This window comes from Carassius gibelio, chromosome B2 (assembly GCF_023724105.1).
Source record: "Carassius gibelio isolate Cgi1373 ecotype wild population from Czech Republic chromosome B2, carGib1.2-hapl.c, whole genome shotgun sequence".
NCBI classification, from domain to species: domain Eukaryota; kingdom Metazoa; phylum Chordata; class Actinopteri; order Cypriniformes; family Cyprinidae; genus Carassius; species Carassius gibelio.
The window spans coordinates 23,101,269-23,124,528 of record NC_068397.1 but is presented as its reverse complement, the minus strand read 5'-3'; the positions used below and the strand labels follow the sequence as shown (position 1 = coordinate 23,124,528).

At 37.2% G+C, this 23,260-nt stretch overlaps 1 protein-coding gene across 1 annotated transcript; it reads right to left on the bottom strand.

The window, feature by feature from the left end:
• Window positions 1–6,911: 6,911 nt before the first annotated feature.
• LOC127951000 (matrix metalloproteinase-14-like) lies at window positions 6,912–22,992 on the bottom strand. Its single transcript, XM_052548551.1, has 10 exons — window positions 22,337–22,992; window positions 15,030–15,178; window positions 14,186–14,308; window positions 13,514–13,821; window positions 10,709–10,870; window positions 10,101–10,267; window positions 9,873–10,011; window positions 9,607–9,757; window positions 9,409–9,524; window positions 6,912–8,772 (listed from the first exon to the last, which is right to left on the bottom strand). The coding sequence occupies exons 1-10, from the start codon at window positions 22,421–22,423 to the stop codon at window positions 8,270–8,272; spliced, it is 1,905 nt and encodes a 634-aa protein (XP_052404511.1). The 5' UTR covers window positions 22,424–22,992; the 3' UTR covers window positions 6,912–8,269.
• Between the last annotated feature and the right edge of the window lie 268 nt (window positions 22,993–23,260).

The following is a 23,260-nucleotide window of genomic DNA, read 5'->3' as shown; positions in this document are numbered from 1 at the left end:
TTATCATTAGAGGGTGGTTGTGTACACACTGCCAACACGTATTACTGTTAAAAAAACATTTAAAAGTGAAATTTGCATCCGATGATTCCTTTAACATTTCATTTATTTAAATTTTTTTTATTATTAGATATACTATTTAACTGGTGCTGAAATTAGACTCTCTCATAGGTGACAAACCATGTCGTTGATTAAGTATTAAAAATTTTTAAAATTCAGTTAATTCATATTGCATTAGGTGTAAACACAATCATTATATATATACACACACACACACACACACATATAGCTGGTTGAAAACAGTTGTGCTACTTAATATTTTTATAGAAATTGGAGGTCTAAAGCGGTGTCATTGTTCACGTGCCACAAGGAGGCAGACTTTCCACAAATCTAAATTTACAAGCCACATGCTTCTTGTCTCTGTCTGCCCTTTAAGTCAAGATGAAGGTTAGAAAAGCAGCTCCTTTATCTCATCCAATTTCAAGCAGCAAAACCTTTAGCAAAAACTAATGTTGCGTATCTTTATAGGCTAATCCCTTGAGGGATTATGTTCCGTGTGTGGCTTATGATTGGTTGTGTGAAGAGGAAGGTCATTTGTTAGTTACAGTCTTATCTCTAAAAACCTTTTGTTGGCTGGTCACGTATTGCATACTTGCAGGTAAATATAATGCCTCAGAAAATGTTCACACCCTGTCTGCGTCTCAACTCCCACCATTCTATTTTTAGAGCTTTGTTGGCTGTTAAGGGCCCTCTTCCTCTCTTCACTGCTTTGTCTACCTTCTCTCTCTCTAGCCTCGTTCCCTCCATCTCAGTGCTTGGTCATTGACGTCCTTCCTGTCGAGCTAAGCATAGGTCCTCTGTAATTAGTGCCCTGGTGGCTGAGTGCAGCATTTTTCCGGCCTGATGCAACAAGCTCTTCATAGGGCAGCTGAACTGGGTCGACCCTCGCGTGCCCACAAACAGCCCAACCCTGCACCGCTTCTGTGACTGATAGATTCTTCTCAGAAGCTCGGACGCTCGATGCCGTCAGAGGAAGAACGTGTCTGTTGCAGATCAGAGACTCTGGGATTTGGCAGCACTTGTTGCATCATTCTTTTCAGAAGTGGACCTGACTCATACTTTTTGAATTTTCACTTTGTATGAACCTAAAAAATATATATATACAGGGAGAACAACAACTATGCCTTTTATCTTAAATCTTGCCCAGGTCAGGTAATGTAAGGTTAAACCACCTACTCCATTGCCCCAGCCCTCAGATCATGCTACATACCACATCTTGTCCTTCCTGTAATAATGGCTGTTTAATGAGCAGTGTAAGCAGTCCTTAGGCAGCTGAACTGGGGTGCCCCTCCCGTGTCCACACACAGCCCAACTCAACATAGCTTCTGTGACCAACAGTTTCTTATCAGAAGTTCGGGCACTAGGTGTTATCAGAGGAAGAGCTCAAGTCTGTTGCAGCTATTGATGAAAAGTCACTTTGTTCTTAAAACTTTTCTAAGGATACTACTTCAAATCCATTAGCCAGTGTTCATTTTTGCCGGGAGCCCACGTGTGTCTGTGTGTCAGACCGATCGGAGACTCCGGGATTAGGCAGCACTTGTTGCATCATTCTTTTCAGGAGAGGATCTGAGTCAATTTTTTTGGCCAACTTAAATGTTCTTCAGAAGTTTGTTTTTCATTGCAGCTGATGTACAGTAATTCAAAAACCACATAAAAAGGGCACATGGAAGGGTATCTTAAAGGAATATTGCAGGTTCACAAGCTGTCAACAGCATCCGTGGCATACAGTCAATTACCACAGAACTACTTTGGCTTGTCTCTCACTTTATAAAAACAAGCAAACATTGTGTTTCCAGTAGTGCATTTACAATGGAGGTCTGTGAAACTGCGATAAATGCTACAATACTTTTCATAGTAGATCCACAATACTCAAACATGTCTTTTACATGTGACTAGTGTGATAACATCAATTAGTAACCTTGCTTATGCAAATATATATTCAATTATTAATTTCCTTCCATGGCAAATGTTAGTAGATCCTATAGCTTTTACATATGTACAAAACCCACATATAGTGAGTCCATACTGTATATCCAGATGTTTCATCCACCTATAACATTACTGCCAGTGCTAAAAGGATTATTTGTAAGACTTAACAGCTGCAATAACATACAGAAGAGATAAATATAAGCTCATTAATTAAAAAAATACCTATTTCCCCATTGACATCCTTTGAAAGCGCATTATTCCTTGCATTAAGTTGAGGATTTTTCTTATTTTCCCAACAAAATGAAACTAAATACAAAATCCACATAGAGCCAAATATAACATTTCAAGCCCCATTTGTCAAGCTCCATAAATTATATTCACTAATAGTCCTCCTTTCCCTTGATGTCAGTAAATCTCAAAGGATTCAGTTAAATTTTCATACCCGGTATGTTCTGCATTGGTTCTTGTGTTTGTCTCTGAATGTAGTATTTAAATATTCAGAATGGAGTATTTTTATACCCCTTTCGCTGTATGTACAAAAGGAGATAAATAGCATATCAATTCGGAATAACATGAGGGTGAACAAATAATGGCAGAATTTTCATTTTAAATTTGAATGAACCTGAAAAAATAAAATAAAATCCTTTATACAGGGAGAACAACAACTGTGCCTTTTGTCTTAAAACTTGTCCAGTTTGGGTAATGTAAGGATAACCTACTCTCCCATTGCCCCGACCCTCAGATCATGCTATACTACCACATCCTGTCCTTCCTGTAATAACTGCTGATGAATGAGCAGTGCAAACAGATTTTAAGCAATCTTCAGCAGATGCCCCATTCCCACCGCGCTGCCTGTGTCCAGCAGTTGGGGAAACTAACCACAAGTCTCCTTTTTCAAAGCCCCCCTCTGATGTGGCATCTCAGAACTCTTTCTAACCCCCATTCTCTTTCTCGCTACCCCCAAAACCACTTGGTTCAAGCTGTAAAAACCTAAATTCCTCATGCAAAAGTTCTGCTTACAGCACCAAAATCAGAAACCACTGCTTTCAGACATTTTACAAACACATTCAGAAGGATGTGAACATAAGTGTATTTGTGCATCATGTTTCTCATTCATTTCCTTGGCTTTAAGTTAGACTTTGATGACATAGATTTAAATATGAGAACCATATGTGGTTTAGTGTTGGAGGAGGGGTGAAGGATCTCACGCAAATCAACTTGAGGAGAACTGAGGGATTACTGAGGTAAAAAGCAAATATTAGAGACAGACAAGAAGGGGAACATATACCTCATGCTTCTGATGTGGCAGTCCAGTCATTAAAGTCATAAGGTGAAGAAAAAGTCCAGTTAACTGTTGCAGGCCTGAGCTGAAGCAGGGGGGTTTCCTGGAGGATGTGACTGGGTCAGAGTGAGGGTAGCTGGGTTTGCAGCAGTAGGCAGGGGGAGGGTAGAAAGACTGATTCAGCAGCTCCTGGTGGGGAGTCTTTTCCTGCCTACTTTGGAAGTGTTGAAAGAACCAACACTGTGATTTTATAGATGCTGATTGTTTTACTTCCTATAACCTTTTTCCCCCAACAATCTCTTGTCTGGAACAGCGGAAAAAAATCTGCCCCGCTCACACCACACCCTGTCTAAGTGATGATGGTATGTTTCCCATAGCTCTACACGTTAATGCATGTGCCTATTTTCTTTTTTGTGCATTTTTAGCAAACTCAGCATTGCCTAAGATTTGTGTACAGGCATGTAACAAAATGCAAAGTCTCATGCCAAGATGTATAATGTGTTTGAGTACCAGAACATTTGTGTTTGCATTGTCACAGTTGAGGCTGGAATATTGTTCCAGTAAAAACGGGGCAAAAAGCCCAATGTATTAACAAAAACAGATGTGACCAGCTGTCCCCAATGAGGATTTTTACAAAACAAAATAGTTTTTTATGCATCCCTAAAGAGAACTCATTTACAAAACATTGCACAAACTGTAAAATACACTGTGTGCATACAACATATGAATGCAATACATTTAGAAAAATGTAAATGTTTTACAATTATATTTTAAAATTTAATTTCAATTAAAATGTTCCTGTGTTGACAAAGCTGAATTTTCTGCCATGTCATGTGATTATTCAGAAATCATTGTAATATGCTAAATTGGTGCTCAAAAATATATCTTATCAATTGTGCAAGCAGTTGTGATGCCTAATATTTTGTTCATATTGTTCAGCACTTGGACAGATAGCTCAGACATTTATTTGTGTATTTATTTATTAATATTTTACTGTCACCTTTGATCATTTCAGTTTGTCTTTGCCAAATAAAAGTATTAATTTCTTTGAAGAAAAAAAATGGTGCTGTACATATGGAAATGTATTTAGAGGGATGAGATTGCCAAGTTTCTTTGTTATTATTGTATGTAGGTGTTACAAAGCCCATTGGAACACAATATGATTTCTGATTCTGATTTCTGATTTTATGGCTTGAGGAAACAAAAACCATATGTGACCTACATTAAGACTTGTACTTTTTGACTTTGCATTATTTATGTTAATTTACATTCCATACAGGCTGTGGAAAACATGTGTTTGCATTTAGGAGCATCACGCTTGCATGCCTCGTTTTCATTCCACATAAAACTTTTTTTTTTTTTTACACTGGGATCTTTTGAAAATATTCACAAGAGCCTATCTACCTAATACATATCTGGAAGTGTCCACTAGCTAACCGCACAAAATAGTTAGCAAAATGGCTGAAAATAAGTTAGGCTTATTGCTAAAGTGTTGGAGCAAGTAGTCTACATTAACCTTTTTAATGTAAAAAACTCATCTTTTGCTATTGTATAAAAACAAAGTTTTAAGTGTATGTAGCTTGGTAGTAAGCAAATAAATAGATTTCAAAGAAAATGACTTTTTCCCAGCAAATTCTTTGAATCTGTTTTATTTGACACTTGGAAGTCTGTTCTTTTCCCCATTAGACTTGAAAAACCAGGAATTCTCACAGAAGCGAAAGAAGTGGATACAGCCTGTTAAATTAAAGGTGTTAAATAGCATGTGACTGACTTCACTTGAACAAGCAGAGCAGCATGAAGACGTAAAATGGATCACAAAGAGCAGGCAAGTCTCTTCTTTGCTCAGAGGCTTTAAAAAAAATAGGTTGAATGTGTTTTAAGAGAGAAGCTTGAAATGTTTGTGGTGATGCTAATGTTTTCAGTTAAGCCTTGTTTAAGAAAAAAAAAAAAAGAGTCACTTAGCAGAAACTGAGGAAACTCAACTCTACTTGCCTGGAGAAAAAGAGAGAGAGAAATGGAGGGAATTGTGGGCAGAACAGAAAGTGCTGAGGCTGCTGTTCGTACTGCAGAATCAGCTGGGAAAAGACTGAACTTAAAATGTGCACAGAGTGAAAAAGATGGAGTGCTTGTGTAGTGGGATACGCTCTGACTGAAATACATACAAAACGCAGTGCATTTTGGAACATCAGAAGCAGTCCTTGAAGGCCTGTGATTACGTTTCTTGTTGGATTCTGCACTTTTTACAACAATTAAACACTGCATGTTTAGACAGATCAAGTCAAAGTTTGCATCATTTGAAATACATCAACAATACGTGCACAGAGAAGCTTGTTTTCTTCCCTCTCTCCTGCAGTGTGCTGGTATTGAGGCATTTTGGATTCCAGATGTTGTTGATGGAATTCTCCTTGATCGTTAGCCTCCGAACGTCCGCCCCCCCCTTGTTTCCCCAAAGCCTCGAGACTGGACCCAGAGTGCCAAAATATTATCCATCTCCAGACGCTTATTCCAAAATGCAAGCACATTCGGCTGCCTCCATTAAAAAGGATACAATCACACTGAATTGAGTACCATCTCTCACTTACACGTATGTTTGTGCCTCAGTCAGTATCTGGAAGTTTAATTATTTTCAAAGGCACACACACACTTGCATTATAACAGATATGTTTCCTTGTGAACAGTGCCAAAAGGGTTTGCAGAATTATAATCATTCCTGGTTTCACTTAATCCTTGGACCTAGTCTGCTTTTTCCGTCCCATTTATATGGCCAAGTGTTTCCGAAGCGCCAGCAAAAGGGAGGGGAGAGAAGTATGGACAGAAATGAACAATAAATAAATAAATAACAATTCTATGCAAAAGAAATAAGCTTATGTGAGGGCATCGTAATTTATGTGTGAGAGTGCAGTGTTTTTTCTTATTGTGTGGTCATGAGGAACAGGAGAAGATGCACTAATGAGAGATATGATTCTTATAGGGGAATCTGGGAGGTCACAAGCAGATTCGGAAAAAATGGCTAGAGGAGGCAAGAAGTCTTGGACTCGGATGCAGGTTGAGAGGAGCAGCTGGAGATTAGGACAGAGAACTGCTTTATCTCACTGTTGTGCAGTAGAGTGAGTGGGCTGAACAAACATGTTAAAGGGATAGTTCACCCAAAAATAGAAATTCTGTTATTGCTTACTTATTGAAATGTGTCCAAATGTGACTTTCTTTCTTTTACATTTCACTAAAGAAGATATTTGGAAGAATTTTGTTAATTATATGGAAAAAACACAGACATTTCTCAAAATATCTTCTTACAGAAGAAAGTCATACAGGTTTGAAACAACATAAGGAATGAGTAAATAAAGACAGAATTTAAATTATTGGATTGGTTATCCCTTTAAATGGTTTATAAATGTTGTATACACACATAGAAAGTAAAAAAAAAAGAAAGAAAAAGAAACGCCAAAGAAAACTTACAAAATATTTTATTTTTTTACTTAAAACATAAAAAAAGGTTTGAAACAAGCACAATTTATTTCTAGATAATGATCATCATCATTTAAATATTATTATCATTATTGTTTTTTATTCCAACTTTAGATTCCCCTTTAAAAATAAAAAAGCACCACAAGTTTTCAATAACTGTAAACACAAGCAGTGAAAATATAATTTACATATTTTTACAATTTATTTCAGTTCAAAAATACAAACCCACCCATTCACTTTTCCCCAAATTAAGGCCACTTCATAAGACATACATTATTGCCTGTCCAGCAGGACATTTTTAATGACAATTGTTCAAATCAAAAAACACATTCTTGACATGGAGAACAATAAAAATAGTAATAATCAGAATGATAATGACATCATCATTATCAATAATAGTTATTATTAAAAATACAGTACAATATAAAGCCATACTACTGGAGGACACAGACAGACAGCACAGCTTTGCAGGCATTGTTAGTGGGATAAGTATCAATTATATTTGGAATAGACTTTGGTTTCTTAACCTGAGTTGGGAGCTGCAGGGGGTGGGAGTGGAACCCTGTGTTGCTTTAGTGAAGAATTGCCTTTCATGAGCCAATGCAAATAATATTTTATGATATCTGGTAACACTGTGCATATGAGAGCACTTCAAAATTACTCTGATGGTCCTATGGTACAGCGATGGCAATACCATGGTATGGAATGATTACGATATTCATCATGCACTGAGGTATTTATATAGTACTAGAGAGAATACCGTGGTAGTATGGCACCTTGTGACTGACTTATCTAGTTCATGAATCCTGGAAGGAATTTTAAAAAATGAACAGGAATTACACTCACAAAAAGCAATCACAAATCTAGTTTAATTCGTTTTTATGAATTTCCACAAAAGTGAAACCATTTCTAATTTTCTTCCAGGTTTTTTCATCACTGTGAACCCTGTAAAATGGCATGACATTCGAAAACCATGGAGAAAAAAAAGTGTTATATAAAAGTTGCACGAGGCTGCTGGAAATGTGAGAAGCATCGGCTGCAACCTGAGATAAGTGCAAAGTCTTCTGATAGGGACAAATGGCGTTTTCGACAGAGGGAAAGAGTTCACAATGAGTCAGACAACAATAAAACAACAATCACAAATTTAAAATTGCATTTACAAAAGGCTAAACAAACAGCGATGAGCTGGCGTCATTGGCTACACCAGAAGGGAAAGAAGAGAAAGACATTGAGAGAAGAGGGGAGAGATGAAGTGAAAGTACCGTATGCCTTTATGCAGCATGCGGGAAGAACTTGGCACAAGTGTGAAAGCAAAACGTTCAAGATCACTAATTACAAAATATAAAAATGTAGAGATTTGTCTGAGTGGCATCATTTTTTTAAATAAACAACAAAGGGTCAATTTTTGACCAAAACCATTTTTTTTAATTGCTTTTCTCATTTTGGTTCTGCTTTGCTACTAAGTCCCCTTCTTCCATATTCTCAATTCTCTCCTCTCCTCCCCTTCCCTTTCTTCCATTATCCCTTCTTAAACATTTAAACCTTGTCCAGTAGGGAGCGTTGGCAGTAGAGCAAGCGTCTCGGTGTGCCGTACCTGCGGAAGAAGAGAAGTGCTCCGAGAGTAAGGATCACGCAGAGTAGCAACATGCATGGCACCATGATGGCAGCCACTCCTCCTCCTCCGCTGCTGGGTGCGTCTTCAACCTCGATAATGATCACCTCTGTCTCCTCCTTTTTGCCCTCGTCCTCAGTCTTGTCTTCGTCACGTGTGCGGTCACGTTCACGCTCTCGTTCACGTTCACGCTCTCGTTCACGTTCTCTTTCCCGCTCCCTTTCGCGTTCTCTTTCCCGCTCCCTTTCGCGTTCTCTTTCCCGCTCTCGATCACGGTCACTTCCTCCGCCTCCACCACCTGTATTGGAGTCTTCATTAGGACAGCCCATCCAATCCCTGAGCGCAGACTTGGGGTACCCAGGCTCCACTCTTAATAACTGGTTGTTAAACTTCCAGTACTTATTGGCTTTGTAGAAGTAGGTATAACCTGTAAAATATAAGAGAAGAAAGGGCAGGACTATACAATTGTAGCAATCTTTGGCCCAAAGCCTGTATGTTAACTTTGTGTCAATAAAACAAAGTAAAGCTCTTTTTATTTTTATTTTTTAATGTATTTCTTTTATTAGAGAGAGAGGCAGGAAAATACTGGGATAGGAGAGGCAATGGGGATCATGGGCAGACCTGTGTCCTAACCATGCACAACGCCACAAATGATATATATATATATATATATATATATATATATATATATATATATATATATATATATATATATATATATATATGTTTACTGCATCCTTGCTAATTTAAAGTATTGATTTCAATCCAAACATTTGGTATGAACAGAAAACTGATTGGCTGTGATTTTATCATAAACCCAGTGTTTTTCCTTTTAGAATGAACAGACACATTCTTAGTATAACTGTAAATGTGTTGTATTGTTAGCACATAGTAAGAGGTTGCAAAAAAGTGTTTTCTTGTGTTAATGAATAATTCTGTGTTCATGTGTCATATGACTGACAATATACTAAGATATAGAATGGGCAAAGAACAACCATGTCAGAATAAGAAGGCTCATTATTATAAAGACTGGAGGTTCATTTATAAGCAGTGAAAGACTTACTTTGATCTCGACTCATGAAGGCAGCCTTTATGTTGTCTGGAACGCCTTGCCATTTACTCATAGGTTTGGGGTAGTCTTGATCCACTGACCGCGTGTCTTCATTGTAGCGATAATATCTGATTGAAGATAAGAAATAGTTTCAAATCTAAGCTCCCTTTGTTCTCATGCCTTGCATTATGGGATATCAAAGCTACTGACTTGTTTCCTCTGAAGAAGTAGGTGTTGCCTGTTGGGGTGTAAAGAAGGGCTGCATCCAGTTTGTCCTTTGGAAGACCGCTGCCCATCTCTCTCAAAGTCTTCGGGTAACCTGACTCCAAGTTCGATTCGTCAAACACCCAATGCCTGTCCCCTGCAAGCCAGAGAAGCAATAAGCAATTCCTCTGAAGCAATATGCAGGCCTGTTAAGGCCTGATGACAAATCCCTATTTTTCCATCAAAATCATGCAATAGAAGAAGACTAGTACCTTTGAAGAAGACAAATTTTCCATCTTCTCTTTCATATGCAGCATTAATGTCTGTAGGCAGACCTCTCCAGAAATGTCCAATTGGCATGGGGTAATTTTCCATAACCTGATTATTACGGACGCGCCAGAACCACTTATCCTGAACACAGGGACAGGAATTGTGATGAACACACACACTGCATGATCTCCGACTCCAAACCGATGTGTACACACATATTCCATCCGTACCTTAAACACAAACATTTCTCCTCTGAAAATGCCAATGGTGTCAAAATGGCCTTCGCAGATGTCAGGACCAAAGCTAGGTCCTCCGGGCCTGTATGGTGTGGGATATGGAGTGTGGTGGGGGGTCTGCGGGGTGACAGGTGGTCTTGGACGGCCTCCGGTGTTTGGTCCTACACAGTGCAAAAATTCATTTTTGTGAATTAGTTCATTCAAATTGGTCTATTCACAGTTTAAATAAAAGATTAAATGATTTAACAAATAGTCTAAATATGTATTAATGCTGTGGTTCATCTCTATATTTTTGACTGTTATATAAATTTGTATTAATTGTATAATGTTTAATGTAATGCTGAATTAGCTTTATTCATCAACCAGATTATTTTATCCAAAATGAATAAGCTTTGGAAAGAAAACCAGAATAATTTGCTTATGATAATTTGGTTTGAGACAAACAAATGAACTGACTGCAGAATTAAATAGTATGATAGTGCAAGTGATTTATAAATACATTGTGAATATATTATTTTAACTTTAGTTAATGATAACCCTGCCTTGAACAGAACTATATTGTGGTTTAGAAATTCAAGTTGCAACGATATTGATTGATTTACCATAAAGCTGCTGAATGCCTTTACGATCATCTTCAGGAAGCTCAAAGTTCTCGGTTTCCATCCACTGGTAGAAGGGAGCCATGATGGCGGAGGGATCATTTGAATGCTCCAGTCCCAGGGCATGACCCAATTCATGAACAGCCACCAGGAACACATCATTACCTGAAAGAAAGTAAGAGATAACCACGTCAGTGCAGGTAAGATTTGGCTAACCTCAAGTAGCATGTTTTATAATTGTGTAGCGCACATTAAAAACAACTATTTTGAGACACTAAGAATAGATAGCGCAGAATGACAGCTGAGAGCGATTATTCTGTTCTTTCAGATCTTGTTTTTGGGCATTCAGTCCACAGAAGGGAAACATCAAAGAAAAGCTTTTTAGATGGAGATGTACACAACATTCCCATTAAAAGGTAAGGTCGATGCAACCCAATTCAAGTGTACACAAACAAAACCAGTTAGGAGTTAAAGTAAAAATAAAAAATAAAAAAACTATTCCACATTCATTTTTACCTTTGTAAAGGCATTGTTCTAATTTAATTAAATATATGCAGTGTTTCCTAGGATTTTTTCCAGCTGTGGTGGTGGCAGGACTATTTCGGACCATGCCCCCTCCCCATGCAAGAATCACATGCACTAAGAATAAAATGTATTTAAACTAAAAAAAGACGAGTTAATATTATTGCACTGGTTGGCTATTAACTGTGAGCAGACAGTGTCAATCAATACATTTGAAGAATATTGGGAATATAAATAAAGAAATTAATTTGCTTGTCAGATTTCCCTAACAAGCAACCATATTTTTTTAAATAAGCCCAAAATAACACAACCAGGGATTTTTTTATGTAACTTTACAAAAAAAGAAGCCCAAAGTCGTGCATAATATGCCAATAAACTCTTTTTGCTGTTTGCTCTGTAAAAACTACTCTGTTCTCAGTGGCGTGCGCCGTGCAGTGGTGTTTTATTTAAATGATAATTACAATTGTAATTATTATTATTATTATTATTTTTATTATACATTTTTATGTATCAGCTGCCAGAGTTTGTGCTAGGAGTCACGATCATTTGTCCTTGTTTCTTTTGTAAACAAATATATTTTTTTTAAAATAAAAGTTTTGATGATGCATATTATATACCAGCAAGCAGATACGATCAGAGTATGAACCCAATAAGCTAAATTGCATAAGCATTTTCCCATAAAGAACAGCTGTCACTAGCAATACTGTATATATGCACACACACGCACACAGCACACAAACATTTATTTAATGTAACACTTATTTACACGTAGTTATTAACTAGTTGCTTGAATATTACTATATTAGCTGTTTATTAGTAGTCATAAAGCACATATTAATGCCTTATTATGCATGACCATATACTACATCTTACCCTATACCACCCCCCACCCCACCCAAACCCACAAATTGCAAAATGGACTCATATAGAAGTAATAAATCCCAGTACCAGGAAATCCCAAATATGGACAAAAGCATCCAGCTATCACTGTATGATCTGAATAAAAGGCAGAATCCTTTGGAAACGTGAAGATATTATACACACGATTTGTGCTTTTTTTTTTTTTAAATCATCTCCAGGGTTATGAATACTTTCTCAAGGCACTATGTGTGTGAACATATATATATGTACACACACACACACACACACACACACAAATGTGTGTATAAGTACTCCTTATGTGTATGTCCTTTATTGGAAAATGCTTTTTCAGTTTAGCTTAGTGGCTTCGTATTCTGGTCGCATCTGCTTGCTGGTATATAATATGCGTCATCAAATATTTTATAAAATAAACCAGTGTAGTTAATAGCAGAAACAGTGACAAACGATCTTGACTCCAGGCATGAACTCCGGCAGCTGCCTGTGACTCCTGGGACAAACTCTGGCAGCTGATACATAAAAATATATAATAATAATAACAATAATAAGTAAGACACCCGTGGGAACTTTGCCTTGTTTTTTTAAAACACCATCGATTGCCTCTGAGAGCGGTGTTGTTTTTACCAAGCAAACAGGAAACAGCGAGAAAGACAGTGGCAGCTGTCACAAACTCTGGCAGCTGTCTGTGAGTCTGCAAGAACTCTGGCAGCTCATACATAAAAATGTATAATAATAATAATAATACAATTGTGGGAACTTTGCATCATCATTTAAAAAAAAACACCAATGCACTCTACTGAGAACAGAGTAGTTTTCACCAAGAAAACAGCAGAAACGGTGAGAAAGACCGTAGCAGCTGCCAGAGGAAATCCACTGCCAGGATTTGTGCTTGCTCTCTCTTCACTTATTCATGTATAAACAAGAGCTGTTATCCATACTGACAAAAGTGGGTCGCGGAGTGTACGGCCAAAGAAACATCATCAACAACAAAAAATGTAATTCTTAATGTTTTTCTGATGTGAGATTTTTAATTTAAAAGACGTGCATGAAAGGTGTTGACACTTCTGTCAGATGCAGTTTAAGTAAAGAGTGCCTGAGAAAAACATGCTGTCCCGATTCAGTATCTGTGGTCAGATGAGATGTTAACAGACTTAATGTCAGTGTCAACATTTTATCGTAATTTTCTTAACTTCTTATGAAATAAAAAATCTCTCACCTCAGAAAAACAAACTATCCTGTCCCGCCAGACGTTATATCGTGCTCGTAGTGTGCACTCTTAAATAGCATGCACGAACGTGGTGGGTCGCGGCTTAATGACCATGAGAAAACGTGGGTCCCATGGCCAAACCTGTTGAGAACAACTGGTCTAGAGTATTTTTGCTCACTTCAGGTGTTTGTACTTCTTACCCAAAAGGTCACGGTTTCCAATGGTCCAAGGCTCTGCTGCGTCGAAGTGTGTGTCTCCTCCTATGCCATTGCCTGGGAAGTAAGCATGAGCCAAAAATCCTCCTTCGCCATCAAACGGACTAGCGTCGTTGTGAAAACCATCGGCAAAGAAGAGCATAATGTCGGCATTGTTTTCAACCTTGTCTATGATGTCACTGTAATGGATCTCTCGGAATCGCAAAGGGGTAACACTTTCCCACACTTTGAAGGCTTTTCTGATCGCCTCAAATGTTTCGTATTCCCCAACTTTTGGTGTGTAGTTCTGAATGCTGTGAAGAGATAAGAAAGGGTGAATTGGAGAGGCAATCAGAGGAAAGTAGGACATAGGAAAAAGAGGAATATATGAAGGAGAGGGGGAGAGAAAGTGATTTACATTACAGACAAGTCACACAGGAATTTTGGCTGTGGCTGCAGTGGAGCAGAATCATATAGTAGGCCAACGATGACTTTTCCATAAGTGTGGTGCATATTTACTAAAGCATAGCCATAGCTATATCTAAACGTTTATGACAGCAAACCTCAATTAATTGGTAATGGTTTGGATGGGAGATTTGTGCCTAAAATGACCTAAATAGTTTAAAATGCACTGCTCTTTTATTGATCCAACAGAATGGAGTTAAATTTGTCCCTTACCAGAATGTGATCTCATTTTTATCCCATTTGAGTCCTTGGATTGCGTAGCGCTTCTTTCTCAGGTTGCTTTTAAGATCGGCTCCAAACTTGTCTGGGACGCCACAGCGAGGCTTCTTCATTGCCCTGGAAATCACCACCGAACAACAGATTAATTTCAGTGATTTTGGAAAGGACGGCCGTTAATTTGTGTCCTCATATATTCTACATCTTCTGTGCCTCATTGCAAACCAGTGGAGGATTGCTGACACAATGCTGTAGTTTTTTTCCATTCTCTCTTTCCATGACTAACAACCACATAACTGATGAGCCAAAATAATTCCACAGAGATATCTTTAAGCTCTTGAATCTCTTGAACTAGCCACAGGTGTTCAAAAAATGCAAGACTGATTCCATGAAGAGAAAATCCGCTAGACGCATTTTTTTTTGTTATGGACATGGAAGCCCTAATTACACTTCGCAGTAACACACTGCTGTATAAAGCCCCGTTCACATCAAGAACGATAACTATAAAGATAATGATATTAGCATCCACACCAGCGAACGATATCGTCTGTTTATTCTAAAGCGCACGTGCGTCTGCCGCTTTAAATCCTCGAGCTCGTTATAGCAGGATGGATTCTGATTGGATGTCAATGTTTGTATCGTTCATCAGCTGGAAAAAATATTGTTCTGAAAATGATTCCAACGATACCGTTTCTCTATGCCTTTATCGTTACAGTTGTAGTGTGGACTCTGCTATTCTTTAATATTGAGAACGATTTTTAGAACTATATCTTTATCATTATCTTTATAGTTATCGTGCTTGGTGTGAACGGGCCTTAAATCATGTGAGCAGTTGACTTACTCTAGAGTTGCAGGATCCATGTTACCAGTGATTTTTAGGCCATAGAATCTCTGCATTGCAGAAATGGCAGAGGAGACGGAGTGAGGAGAGCGAGCCGTATGTGTGCGGAGATCACCAGGTGGCAAGTAACCATATTGCTGAAGCCATGCCTAGAATATGAGAGAAAGAGAGACAAAGTTACTCGCTATTGGACAGAAACCTTATGTTAATTTTCAACTATTTTAAAATGTTTTCTGTTTTCAAGTTGAGGTGCATGGGGATATACTGTCATACACTGTTTATGGCATGAAAGGGTTTGTTCACCCAAAAATTAAAATTTGTCCATGTTCTACTCAGCCTTCGAAGCATCCTTGGTGTATGTGACTTTCTTCTTTCTTTCAAAATAATCCAATAGGAGTTGTATTAAAAATTGTCCTTGCTCTTCCAAGCCTAATGACCTAACATGAACTAAAGAGTTATATATATATATATATATTTAACAAAGATTAATAACTTCTTTAGCAAATGTAACTATTTCTCATTGTGAGTGTTAATGCATTATATAAGGTTAACTAATGAGATATTATTGTAAAGTGATACCTATTGGACTTCATAGTTCTTTTACACTTTAATCTGTATAAAACTTTTAACTTAATATATTTTTCAGTATTGACTTATTGTATAGTTATTTTTGTTATAAGAAAAAGTTATTAATCCTGTTATACTGTATTATGATTTTTTTAAACTCAATTTCAGTATTGTGATAATACCGTATACTGTGATTAAAAGCATTAGAAATGAATTGGCAACATGAAAACTTGATACCAGCATATCCCTATTTAAGGCAAAAGAAAGAAGCTGCATTTTCTTTATCTTGAAACTGAGTCAGTGACAGCACAAACACATTTCTGTTTGTAGCAATAGGATGATAGATGAGATAATGAAAGATAAAACGTTATCTGTCTGTGACTCCCTCAGGGAGACAGATATCAGTTAAACCAAAGTGTCAGTCAGTAATTTCCCAGGGAATTTCTGGTTCATACCATTGAAACCTCAGAGACAAAGCCCTTCTCCTGTAATCCCTCTTTCCCTACCCCCTCCAGCACTCTCTCTCTCACACACTACTGCCAGAATGAAGGGCAACCATGTAGACACAGCACAGTCTCATTCAGCTGTAGCTCATACAGAGGAAAATGTGGAACACATGATTTAGCTGTTGTCGCTTGCACGGTCTTTGTGAGTAAAGTGTCAACAGAAAGAGGTTCCTCAGCATGTTTTATGTTTATAATGGCTGAATGTGTTTTTGAGTGTGTTGTCTTGGCAGCAGATGTAATTACGTCCATAGTCAGATGATTCAAAGCATGTATTCCAAGTTGATGTAATCCTGGAAATTTTGTTTTTTTTTAAGAACGTCCTGTTTTCTTGTACTTTTTCTTCTTTTTGTCTCATTATATTTTTTGTAGGATGTGATATTAATGAACTTCCACATAAGTTCTTCTCCATTCCTTTATATCATCAGACATTGTGAGTCTGTGACTCACTCTCAGTCCTTCAAAGCACAAACAAAACTTCAGTGTGTTATATCCATATGAGGAAAAAAGGCTGTTAATGGAATATGGATTGGTGGGGGATGGCCGAGTTTGTGATAGATGAACGTGTCCCCTACGCAATCCAGTGACTGAAACTGGATACAATTGAAATCACATTCTGGTAGGAGACACCTTAACTCAATTCTGCTGGATTAATAACATGCAGTAAATTTAAAAAGGACAAACATCTCGAGTGATGTCTTTGTAGTTGCGCAACATTTCTTGCATCTCTCAAAAACAAGTTTGAAATTTCGACTCAAAAACATCCTGGCAGAGTCTACCTCTTTTTGCTAGTACTTCCTGTCTTTTCCAGGAAAAAGACCTCTTAAAATTTTTACAGAAAAGTTAACTCGTTAATCCCCAAAGTTACAAATACAATTTGGACATGTAAGATTTACATGAAGTACTAGCTGTTCCATCTATCACTTATGTAGTATGCTAAAATAGTGCTGTCAAATACTGGACTAAATACTGGTAAACCTCTTTGTTGTGTTTATAACTATAAGTGTTCATAGTGGAAATATTTGATCATTTAATCTCATAACCAATTTATAATTTTTAACATGAAGAAGATTAACACCTTTCACACACTGCGGTGGTTGCAGGCAGGTGTATAAATCACAGTCAATCCAATGAAAAACTAAATAAGTAATGACTTTTTATCCTTCCACCTTCTAAAGGCATTTAGCTTGAGATTTAGCTTTCCGCATTGCTAGTAAATCACTCGCATATGTAAATAAGTCTTTACCCTGTGCGACTGAATGATCTCTTAATATTAGCCAAAGTATAACAGATTTTTGGAGGCTAAGTATAAGTTTAGCACATATATATTTTCACTCGCCGAACACTCTGACTGATTGCTTTAGACCCATCTACTCAGATCACTACTCAGGGGGTCGTCTCAGGGGGTCATCCGTTCAGTCGTGTAGGTGCAATATTCTATAGGTTCTGTTCTGCTAGTACTAGTTCACCTGTGTCAGTCAATGCAGTCTTGAGCTGGCAAGAGAATTGATTAGTTCATCTTTTTGGTCGAGTTTGAGTCGTTCCTTAATCACATGAAAGACCCATACGCTAAACCAATGCAGTCTGAGGCGGAAAAATAATTGATTAGTTCATCTTTCAGGTCTTTTGGGTTGTTCGTTCTTTTGTCCCCTGACGTAACAACATTGGCTATATAATTAGTTAATTTACAACCTTCCTTACAAATGGGTGCATCGTTTTTTTTTTGTTTTTTTTAAATTATAATTATTATTTACTCTTACAGTTATGTGATGCATTTCTGGTTTCAAATTGTTGCTTTTAATTTCTGTCATGATGATACTTTTCCATAACATTGAATGTGGTAATAAATAGTTGGTTGTGCTTTAAATGTTGTCCATATGATGGCGAAATCACTTTGATAAAGAAGAGATTTTTTTTCTGTTTGTTTGTTTTTGTTTTTTTACCATGGACTCTATACTTAAAAAATTACCTTGTTGTATGATTTATGTCTTTTGAGTTCACGCTTCAGATTAGACTATAGAACTGTAGTGTTACTTGTTTAGGATTCAAAATGTTATTTGCTTTTAATTTGTCATTATGTCCCTTTTGACCAATCATCGTATATATATATATATATATATAAATATATATATATATATATATATATATATATATATATATATATATATATATATATATATATATATATATATATATTAGACCAATATGTCAAGTCTGCCTAAGAAAAGCATTTATTATACCAGCAAACTCAAAATTGGAAGTAAAAATGAACAAACTAGGCTATAAATACTTTGTATTGTAGGCTTGGATTATTATATTATTATATAGCCTAGCGTTTATTTACTGATAGACAGTCAAAAAAGATAAATTTATCAATATTTTATTTATAAAATAATAACACTTCACAGATTCTCAAGAAACAGTAACAAAAACATAGTGAAAGAAATGTCAGAAATAGTGTGTGGGGCTGTCAAGTGATTAAGGACTCAAACTTGACCCGAAAGATGAACTAATAAATTCTCTTTCCAGCTCAGACTGCATTGGTTTAGCGTATGGGTCTGTCACTTGATTAAGGAATGACTTAAACCCAAGGACTTGTCAGATAAGAGGTGCGGTGAGTTAATCACAGACTGAAGACCCAGGTAAACAATTAATTAATCTTTTCTGTTTGTTTTTTGTATTGCTTGTAGTGTGATCAACATTTGCGTAAGTAGTAGATGTGTTGGGGAAATAACATGTAACATTTTAATTACATTTTGCTAAAATGAACGAAATGACTCGAAAAAAGATTTGTTAATTTTGCTGAACGAGACTCAAAAGTCAGAGTGGGTAAAATGATCCGAACTTCCCATCACTAGATCTAAGCTGTTTTCAGTTCATCTGAATGGATGTGCAACTCACCTGGATTTGATGTACCGTAAACTCTAGTGTGAAGGCACATGACTAGCAGTCGCTTTGTCTCACAAACACGAGAAAGAGAGAGAGAAAGAGAAAGAAACAGAGAGAGAATTGTTGCGCTACATGTAACCGATATTCTTTGTTTTATTCTTGTTTCCTTTCTGCCACACCCTATTGTTAGCCTGGTTAGTCTAATTGTGCTCACCTGTCCCTCATGTATTTTCCTCCCTATTTATAGTGCCCTGTACCCTTTTGTGTTTGCTGGATCGTGGTCATTTTCACCCCGTCGGTCACTGTCACTGTCACTGTCTTTGTCTTCGTCTCTGTCTGTGGATGTGGCTGAATATGTGTCCATGCCTCCCTGCCTGGTTGGTCTTGTGCCTTTGTTTTGTCCAGTCCTCATAGTTCCATGTTCTTGTCTTGCTCCTTATTTTAGTAATTTGTTTGTTCTTGCTTTTTACTCTTATTTGTAATAGTTAATTTAGGTTTTCTATTCCTGATTCTTGGTTTTGTTTGATATTCTTTCTAAGTTGGTTAAATTGGTAATAGTTTCTTATTTTGTTGCTTTACTTATTAGTTGATTGGTTTTATATTTTCTCTTGTCTTTGGTTAAATTTGTTTCTGTGGAGCTTTTTTCTGTCTAGTCTTGTGTCTGAGTTCCTGACCTGTTCTTGTGTGTCCTGCCCTGGTTCTACCTGCCTGGTACTTGGTCTGCTTCAGAGTCTGCGGTCTACAAGTGTCTGAGCTCTGCTCTATGGTCCCTTGTGTGGTCCTCTCCATCAGCCTGGTCTTGCCGCCCCCTCTGTTGCCAAAGTATTCTGCCAGTTGTTTTCTGAAGCTGTCCTAGTGCCCTTCCCTAGCTGTGTCTGTTTACTGTGTTCCTGTTGTGGTATCTATTGTGCACTTCACCACCTCTTGTATCAGTCTGTCTTGTCAATAAAACCTTGTTATATCGCACTGCAATTGGGTCCTCCTTCCAGATCCCTGACAATTAGTAGAATTCGTACCATTATTTTTTTTATTTTTTTTTACAGAGATACTGAATTACCCAAAAAGCACCACCACCAATCCAGTCCATTGTGATTAAATTGTCAAGGTGTCCATAGTGGGTTGCTTGAGATATTCCTGAAAATTAAGTTTTGCAAGATATGACAGTGTACAAGACTTTTTTGATGTTCATAAAGTAGCAATAGGCACCATATTGTGTTTGAACACATATGCACATTAAAATCAGAGAAACTTGAGAGAAAGACATGGAAAATTAGTCACAACTTCCATTCTCTCTGGGCCAATGGAATAACACAGAATCTGGGTGAGTATGTGGTAAATCCAAATCCAGTGAAGCCAAATCATAAAAATGCAGTTCAACTGCTCAGGTTACACTAATGAACCTCAACAGCTGGCTAAATGTATCAACACTGCAACATCAACACAAGATCCATTGGAGTTTACACAACCACAAGTTGTTTACTTATCACTAAAACAAAGTTTACTCTGCAGATCCATGCCCCTAAACTCCTTGTATTTAACTTAAAAATACTATGCTATTGATTAGTGGTTCTATAAGGAAGAAATTGGATGCTTGTTGGAAAATGTCTGAAGTTACTAGTTATAATCATCTTTCCATGTATTTTATAGATCAGTGGATCAGATTTTCACATCTGGGCACTTGGCTGCTTAATGAAAAAAAAATTCAAATGGAAAGTGCAAAATAGGATCATTACCATTAAATAGGAAAGGACATTGGGATTTATCTTTCCAGTATCTTTCCACTTCAAATGTCAATGGGTTGTTTGCCTTAAGTTACACGGGAACTGGACAATTTGTAGTGTCCAATTCTGTTATTCTATTGCTACTGAAATGACATCACTTTTCAGCCTACAATAGCTTCTATTCTTTATGCAAACGTGCATCATTCACACCCCACCTCATTTCCTGCCTAAAAGATCAACCTCATTTTTCTCTATGTCTTTGTGTCTCTTTTCTGTAACATTCCACCCCCTTCCACATCCCACTTCCTTCCTTACAATTGACACTACATCACTAACTGCTGGCATCATCTCACATCTGTTCTAAAGCCATGTGGTCAAAACCGACCAGAAAAATCCCCTGGCAATTTCCTCTGGTTCTGTGCTATAAAGGATGTGACTAGCCATATATGGCCAATTGCACATCCCAATAAAGTACTATGATGCAAAACTCCCTAGAACTTCTTTAGGTGATTTATTCATGACCATTGCTGTGAATGACGAGAAGCGTACTAAAAATAGCATGTCATGGTTTGTGTGGAAGTATATGGCTTTCACAACAAAGGTACGTGGATATTGACCCTAATATTATCTAAATCTGCAGGTGTGCATGAGTCTATAACTTAAGGATATCCTAAAGGAATTAAAAGAACTTCCTGCAGGATTGTGATGACTTCCTGTTAGCCATAGTGGAGAAAGAGAGGAAGAGCCCATATGGAGTTTTCTAAACCCTTCCTCTCTTTTTTGACCGTAACTAAGGACAGATGTCATCCATTAAATCCCGCAGCTTAAAGGAGCAGAAAAACCTTTCCTTGCCAAACTCATCCTCAGCATAACCATCCACAATCTGACCACAACATTACAGGCACGACTTTTTCTGTTTTCTTGTGGTAGCTGGTCGTTCTTTTTTGCATCCTCAGCATCTTTCATTGTCTGCGGTCCCTCACATGGCCTTAATTCTGAACCCTTCACTCCTCTTGTGTTTACTTTGATCACTGAGCTGAAAGATCAGAGATTCTTAAAGCGAAACATGTGTGACTGAACAATGCTACTGTAATTATTGGAAGGTAATAAAGGCTTTCCCATATGAGAATTTGATTTCAGAACCTCACAATGGTAATAATATCCATAATACTTTCTGGATTTCAATCATCTTTTTCACTCATCAAGTGAAATTGGAAATAAGTGTGATATAATTAGAGATTAAATATACAATTAAATATTTTAATTCTAAATGTATTGGAATAATAATGTATAATTGGAAAAATCTCTCGAAATTAAGTCATTGTGACATTTAATAACATTTCCTTCTGTTTTATCTAGCCTATTTTATTGTATTGGTAATTCCTATTATTTTGAAAATTACTGTAGTATTTTATGATTATTGTTTAAATCAGCATAAATTAAAGATGAAGTGTGAAATAAGCAACAGACATGTGGAAATCTATAACAAGAATTATTATTATTATTTATTATTAATATGCAGAGGTGATATTCAGACCTTCCCAAAAAGTAAAACAACTGCCACCGCACAATAGATCAGGATGTGTTTTCAGTAATAAATAAAGTAATAAAAAAGCAGGATACTCACCTCAGGTTTCATGTCTTGTTTTGAGGAGGATCTGTGCGCGCACACAAATATTAGGAGCAACAGCTCCGTTAACCGGCTCCAAATCATTCTTCTGTCGATGAGTCCTTTTGAAAACACGTTTATTAATCTTAATAAAGTTTGGCTGCTCTTGTGACTTTCAAAACATAACCACACTTAAAAAAAAAACTAGCGCCTACAAATTTTGGGGTACAAAATCGACGAGAACTTTGACTTCTCCAGGAGAAAAGGAGAATACTTAAGTTTATCAATATGTAAACAATAACTGCTATAGATTACTAGTGCATCGCAGTGACTGATACTCTATACTACTAAAATCATACTGCTAGAGTGCTGAAAATGTTGCATCGAGAGAAAGCGGTATGAAAATGAACAGTTGTCCTTGCGAAATGTCTTATTTCTCTGTGATTACGCTAGTTGGTTCAAATCTTCGGTTTCATATGCACAGCAGCCCCTTTCTCCGAGCTGTAGACGTGGTCGTTCGATAGGTTTTGGCAAAAAAACTGATCCTGAAAGCCCTCCCTCTCAACATTGGTCCATCCTGCTCTCTTCAACTGCTCGAACTTAATGGCCTTGCTGCTGACGACCTTCTTTCTGCTTTGCTTGACTCGACCTTATGGACAGAGAAAATCTGCGACTAGTCGCCCCCCCAGGCGGTGTTTACCATCTGTCTGTTCGCGGTACTTTAATGACTGGTCAAAACATTGCTAAAAGGAAACAAGCATGACCAAATGAATCATTTCAATCAGCTGACTGAATGGAAAAATAAGCGCATAATGCCAGGTCATTAATTTAATTCAATTTAAATTATGTAATTGTGAAAGCCGTAAAATTAAAAATGGGTGTATAAGTCATTGAAAATCCCCCACCATGATAGAAAAAAAGTGTTCTCCCTTTCTTATTTAT